Here is a 7,201-nt window from a genome sequence, read left to right on the forward strand (position 1 = left end):
AGTAATAAAAGGGATGATAAATAAATACGAGGTACAACTTAGGAAGGGTATTGGTCGCTTGGAGAACTAAAGAGGCAAAGGTGGGCCTCTTCCCGTACTCTTGGATTGGACTTTTCTGGAAACTGTTTCCTTTTACTCCTATTATTCCCATTTCCTTTTCTCATTCCAAAAATTACCTAAAAAACTCTCTCTCTCTCTCTCTTCATGTTTACTATTCATTCATTCACCTAGACTCACAAATAAGTACAATATATACTTAATTAATTATTTAATATCCTATCTACTTTTCCCGAAATACCCTCCTCAACAACCCATAATTACTTTCCTTTTTTGACCCTCCTAAGGCACCCCACATGGTAAAACGTAGTCACAATCCTAAAAAGATAAAAACGCTTGGAGGCGTGAGTGAATAAAAGGAGTGGCTTTGTGAGAGTAATCATAGAATCATTAACGATTAGAAGAAGCTAATTTTTTAGTAATTATTTATCTTTTAGAATTCGTTGCACTGTCTATTTCCATTACAAGGTAATTAGTAGCCAAAAAAAGTTTATTTAATTCATTTATTTATTTAAGAGAGAGAGAGAGAGAAAGACACAAAAGAAACACACATCTGCAAGCAAGATGCTTTTCGATTTGGTTAACGTGGGAAAGTTGTCTAAGAAAGAGATGGTTCTTTCTTTGTTTCCAAATTTTTTCCCAACTTATATATTTATCTCTCTGACCCTCTTACTAATAAATAGAAACACAAGCATTATAACAATTCAGTAAAAAACAAAGAAATTGATATATTTTCTTGAGTGAATGAATGAAATATAAATAAAAAAAGGACATTTGATATAATTGTCATGAAATTATGACGAGTCATTGAAATTGAAAAGAAGCAAGTGGTTGGAGAGAGAGAGAGAGAGAGAGAGAAAGAAAAGAAGTGAATGGTGTGTTAAGGTGAATGTGAGATGCTTTCGGCTAACATTGCTGAAACTGGCCTCGTCTATGCTGTATTAGGCATTAGTAGAAAACAAACATCTTTATAACATCTTTACCACATTTTTGCAACACCTACCTCATTTTTTTTATCTTCATTGGTCCTAGGTTTGATTTTTCTTCTCTCAAAATTCTTAAAACACTCAAGTTCCCACTTGACAACTACTACTCTATTTTCACATCTCATTTTATTTTACTTTCATTCTTCAAGAAAAAAACAAACAATATTACAAAACCCAAAAACACATATAATTTCATTTTTCCTTCTTCACACGAGGGACAATCAAAACAAACCCAAAAAAAATAAATTAACTTTTTTTTCTTCAAATTCCACAAAATAAAAGAAGCCCAAAAAGAAAGTTTTGATTTTTTTATGAAAGAGTTGGAATCAGAAATCTGGGTTACCATCATCTAGTTTTTTTATATACAAGAATGTGGGATCTTAATGGTACACCCTTTAAGAGAAAAGAAGAAGAATCTGAAGGATGTTCTTCTCTCAAAACTTCAATCAATGGTGATGATGATGATAATAAAGGAAAAAGGGTTGGATCTGTTTCAAATTCAAGTTCTTCTGCTGTTGTAATCGAAGACGAATCAGAAGAAGAATTAGAATTGGAAGAAGAAGGTAACAGAACTATGAAGAAAAGAAACAACAAGATATTTGGATTTTCTGTGACACAAGATGATAATTTTCCTGTGACAAGACAATTTTTTCCTATGGATCAAGAAACAGATATGACTATAGCAGCATCAAGTGGTGGAACTTTATCTTCTTCTAGTTTTCCTCGTGCTCATTGGGTAGGTGTGAAATTTTGTCAATCAGAAACACTTGGTAATGGAAAATCAGTGGAAACTTCTCAGCCTATGAAAAAGAGTAGAAGAGGACCAAGGTCAAAAAGTTCACAATATAGAGGTGTTACTTTTTACAGAAGAACAGGTCGATGGGAATCTCATATATGGTTAGTTTAATTTCTTCTTTTTTCATTTCATAAAAATGTGAACTTTCAAAAACAAAAAATTGATGATTTTTTTTTGGGTTCTGTTTTGTGTGTTTCATATTGCAGGGATTGTGGAAAACAAGTGTATCTGGGTAAGTTTAAAGACAATGAATAATTATTGTATTTATTATTTGTGTACATTATGTGACAGTTATTTTCCTTGTTTCTTGTTTTAAGTAGCTAAAACATTTTTCCTTATTTTGTGGTTGGATATGATATATGATATGATTTAGTAGAGACAAGAGAAATTTTTTTGACTAGATGATTTTTGTTTGGATAAATTTGTATAGGTGGATTTGACACAGCACATGCAGCTGCTCGGTGAGCATTTTAATATATATAATAACTTTTTTAATTTTATTATATCGTGAAAGAGAATCAAATATTAAATTTTATTTCTAAGGAAATGTGAGGCTTAATAAAAATTATGCATTCATATTTAATGTGTTGTGTATAGTGCATATGATAGAGCGGCTATTAAGTTTCGAGGAGTAGAGGCTGATATAAACTTTAACATAGAAGATTATGAAGAAGATTTGAAGCAGGTGATAATTAATTAATATGATGTTTTATATATTGAAGAGTTACATAACATTGATCGTATTTTTCTATTGTGAATTTAATTTCACTTTGTTGAAATGGAATTAATTTTATTATAGATGAGTAATTTGACAAAGGAAGAGTTTGTACATGTACTTCGTCGACAAAGCACTGGATTTCCAAGAGGAAGCTCTAAATATAGAGGTGTAACTTTGCATAAATGTGGAAGATGGGAGGCTCGAATGGGCCAATTTTTAGGAAAGAAGTATGTATTATTTTCTATTCTATATAAAAAAAATTACTTCTAAAGATACGTTTAATATGAATTTTTATTTTCCTCGCTATGATTAATTAATATGAATTTTTCAATAGATACGTTTATCTGGGCCTGTTTGACACCGAGGTTGAAGCTGCTAGGTACTTAATACCTTTGCTTACATTGTTAATTATTATGGTATCATATGGATGAATTTTAGGGTTTTAATTAAATTTTATTTATTTATTTTACTATAGAGCTTATGACAAAGCAGCAATAAAATGCAATGGTAAAGAGGCCGTGACCAATTTTGATCCGAGCATCTATGATAGTGAGCTTAATTCTGGTAATTTGCAATTATGCACTCCAAAAATAATATTATATGGTTAATTTGTTCAACTAGAAGTCTTTAATTATTATATTATTCACATTAAAACAATGTAGCTGAACCAGCTAGTAACGCTGCTGATCACAATTTGGATTTAAGTTTGGGAAATTCAAGTTCAAAGCCCATCAATAATACTAGAGCATTTGGGAGTCACACCACAAATGCTACAAATCATGACCAACACTTGTCATCTGAATCTAATTGGCAGAATGGGGGAAACAAGCCTAAGGTTTAATATTAGTAATTAAAATAATAATAATAATAATTGTTATTTTTTTTTATTATTTACTGATTTAATTTCCTAATATTCTACATTTTTTGTGTGAATAATTGATTCAGCTTGTGAATATACTACCAAAACCATATATTAATAGACCAAACAACACGGAAGGATATGGAAGGGATTTTCATGGAGACAGTGAAGCATTGAGAATGCTAAGTCAAACTCACCTTCATTCTTCATCCTCTAATGAAATGCAAAGATATGCTCCCTTTAGAGACTCACAAATGTTTCATAGTTTTGCACATACTCACCCACCAAATTTTCATGTGAGTAGTACCCTTCTTAATTTGTTTTAGCTCATGCATTAACTAAATTAGAGAAAATTGAGAATCACCTATTATTATTGTTAATAACATTTTGCAATTTCTTATATTATTAAAAAATTAGTGGCCATAATTGCAATTGCAATATACCTACGGCCATAACAACAACAGTTAGATCATTAGAAATATTTCATTTTTATCCTAACTACTTATAAATTAGTAAGCATAATTGTTTGTAATGTACTTAAACGTTTTAATGGTGCATGAATTTTTATTTATTTGTTAAAGTGCTTATTTAATTATATATAAATGTAGTTTCCCAGCAGCAGCTATGTAAACCATGTTGGAAGTGAACTTTCATTATCAACAAGAAATGAACAAGAAGAATGGCAATCAAGGCCACAATATTTAACAACTGCTGCTGCAGCATCATCAGGATTCCCACCTCAAATAAGACCCTCTTCTCAAGCTTGGCTGCACAAAAATGGGTTTCACACTCTCATGAGACCCTCTTGACTCTATAAACAAATTTTTCTATCTATATAGCCAATATACATTACATTCAAATAATCATATTTGCTACATCCCTTATTTTGTTACTTATCTTAGCATATATATAAAAAAAATGAATGCAATGTTAGTGTTAAGACACATATAACACCAAAAATTCCAAATTGGGAATTGATTGGTCTTTAGTTTGGATGAGTCAAACTAACAAACGGACGAAATCTATAACTAGATATTCTGGGCTCTGACTATATTTTCTGTTGTTATATAACTCTGATTTCTTGCTTTTCTATGTTATTATTGGTATTTATTTATGACAGCTCTATATGTTTCTCAATTTGGGAATTTATTGATATCACACACACAAACACATGGTTGTCAATTTATTCCTTATTTTTCTTTAGATTGGGATTGGTCTTGAAAACTTTGGCTAGTTAAAGAAAAGATGCTTGCTATAGCTTCCTTCCTTAGAAGGGTTGGTAATTTAGGTTGGACCAAAAAACTTTGACACAAATCCAGCTATGGCTTAATGAAAAAAATAAAATAAAATAGAGTCAATAGCCACTTCTTTCCACCAGAAAAAAAAAAGTAAGATGAATCTAGTCTATCAAACATATAATAAAAGAAATTTATAGTCTCTATTGCATTAAAAAAGTGAGAATTTATTTAGATAGAAATTAATATCTCATTTATTTTATGTATTTTTATTTTTAAAATACATAATTATTTTATTTTGATGAGATCTTGTTGAAAGGAATAAGTGTGATAAAGAGAAGATAAATTAATAGTAAATGAATTGAAAATAAATAATTTATATAAAGGATGAAATGACATTTTTAGGAGATGGAGGCAGAGGGAAATTTGAGATACAAAATGGGTTAATTTTGAGGTGTGTTGGAAATATGATGATGAGATTGTGATGAGTAGTCTCAATCAACGGTGTCCTTTGAATCAGTTCTCTCGGCCAAAAGCAGTCAGACAAAGCCATTATGATGAAAGGGACTTATCATTCTTCGTCTAAAGCTCAAAAGGACACTCATGATACAAATAAAAGGAACTCACCAAAAGGGTATAATTGTCAACATTGTTATTTAACTCTTTAACCCTCCATGTCAGAATTTATAGATAATAACGTTACCACAAACAAAACTGTTAGTGTACATTAATTAATACAGACTATTAGATTTGTTTTTACTTTTATTTTTTTAATAAATACCCTTAAGACCCAATAACTATTTATTTATGTTTTTCTTATGGAAACTATTTATATTATTAATTAGTACTTTTATGGAGCAGAGTAATAATTGGTTTATTCAGATCAAAAAGAGTACTGGTAATTGATTTGGTTCATGTATATTTTGGTTGGGTTCAACGATTCTAGACTTGTGAATTTGAGAGGGAAGTTTCTGACTCGTTAATGAATCAGACCCAATATTCTTTGATTTGATGATAAACTTTTTTATATCTCGTTGGTTGCAAATATGATACTACTAATCAAACATTAAAATAACCATCCAACCTGCATTTCTTTATAAATAATTTTAAAAAATAATTAAAGCAAATGCTTTCATCATCACCGACGTCATCCTAGATATTTCGTGAAAAGTGATACTAATTCAGATTATAGTTTTTTTTAGGAATAAATAAATGATAATTTGTGAAAACAATTGTACCCAGATTTAATCGGCATCCATAAAAAATATTAACAACCAATAGGTAAGATAAAAATCTATAAATAAATATAAAAAAGTAAAATGTTAATAAATGTTGTAATAGTACTTTTTAAGACACTAAAAGTAGTATCATTTGACTAAATAGTATCATTAATTGAGGTGTAATATTTTTGTAACATTTACTGTCTTATTGTCAAGTTGTTGTTAATAGAGGCAGAAACAGGTACACTGTTGAAAGAGTATGAGTACGAAACATTTTTTTTTTCAAATGCAGATATGAGAGCAAACACAATAGTACTTTGCATATACGTGTCCATTGCCAACCCTGCAGAATTGATAGTTCAGATTCTTTGTACTAGTTATTAGTTAAGCTACTAAAATAGAAAAACAAAATAAAAAAAAGTTAAGAAAAGATATGACTAGATAACTATAGCAAGAAATTTACAGCATCTCCAAGGCAATAAAGTTAACAATATTAAATAGGTGCATCATACCTTATCACATTACATAAAAACAATTCACTCCAATACATAATAGAGAGTGTTAAGAACAACTTTTGCAAAGTGAGAATTGCACATGAGAGACAAAAAGACTAATATTAAGAGCAATAAGAACATACTCTATTGAAGTACCGTTATTATGTGTGGCACATATCAGTAAGCAGCATACAAAGAGCATTCATCATACATGTTCTTAGTGCATCTCAAATGGTAAAATTTTAAGGAATTTTATACTTTTAAACCGTCAAGTCAAATTTATGATATCCACTTTTAAAGGATGTTTTGTTTGCACTTTCAAATACATAAACATAATATTTTAGTGTTATGAAATTCACTTGTAAGATTCTTTAAATATACAATATTGTACATTAAAATAATATTTTATTGTTAAGTATTCTCTACAATTTTTTTTGGAGATGCTTTTATAGCTCTTGCAAGAGTAATGAGGTATTTGATAACAGATATAGTTGAATTTTAAGTTCATGTTTAGTGCAACTTTTGTATAACTTAAATCAATTCTCATGCAATTTCGACCTTAATTTATTAAAGCTATTTATCATAGATTCCACTTGAATGCGAGTTTGACATCCAATCCACGGTAAAAACAACCTCTAAGTTGAAGTTTATATTTTTTTGTATTTTTACAGTTGAAATAGTAACATTTGGCAAAAACAAGATAAAATAAATATAATTTAATTTTAAGACTTTTAATTATTAATTTGTGTTGTTTTATATTTAAGTGATGCAAATTGAACCATCATCTTAGTCGTAGGAACGAATAATACAATTATTTTTTATAACCACGAGTGACA

The 7,201-nt window shown here is 29.5% G+C and overlaps 1 protein-coding gene across 1 annotated transcript; it reads left to right on the forward strand.

The window, feature by feature from the left end:
* The first annotated feature begins 1,267 nt into the window (after positions 1-1,267).
* Positions 1,268-4,508, forward strand: LOC101495928 (floral homeotic protein APETALA 2). The gene is made up of 10 exons (XM_004509060.4): positions 1,268-1,940; positions 2,046-2,071; positions 2,270-2,300; positions 2,437-2,524; positions 2,639-2,784; positions 2,892-2,936; positions 3,033-3,121; positions 3,220-3,392; positions 3,503-3,712; positions 4,025-4,508. The coding sequence occupies exons 1-10, from the start codon at positions 1,414-1,416 to the stop codon at positions 4,223-4,225; spliced, it is 1,536 nt and encodes a 511-aa protein (XP_004509117.1). The 5' UTR covers positions 1,268-1,413; the 3' UTR covers positions 4,226-4,508.
* Positions 4,509-7,201: the final 2,693 nt, after the last annotated feature.

This window comes from Cicer arietinum, chromosome 7 (assembly GCF_000331145.2).
Source record: "Cicer arietinum cultivar CDC Frontier isolate Library 1 chromosome 7, Cicar.CDCFrontier_v2.0, whole genome shotgun sequence".
NCBI classification, from domain to species: Eukaryota; Viridiplantae; Streptophyta; class Magnoliopsida; order Fabales; family Fabaceae; genus Cicer; species Cicer arietinum.

Coding starts and splice junctions, on each gene's coding strand:
- LOC101495928 (XM_004509060.4), top strand. CDS start 1,414: ATGTGGGATCTTAATGGTACACCCTTTAAGAGAAAAGAAGAAGAATCT. Junction 2,301..2,436: donor ACAGCACATGCAGCTGCTCG/GTGAGCATTTTA, acceptor TGTTGTGTATAG/TGCATATGATAGAGCGGCTA. Junction 2,525..2,638: donor ATGAAGAAGATTTGAAGCAG/GTGATAATTAAT, acceptor ATTTTATTATAG/ATGAGTAATTTGACAAAGGA.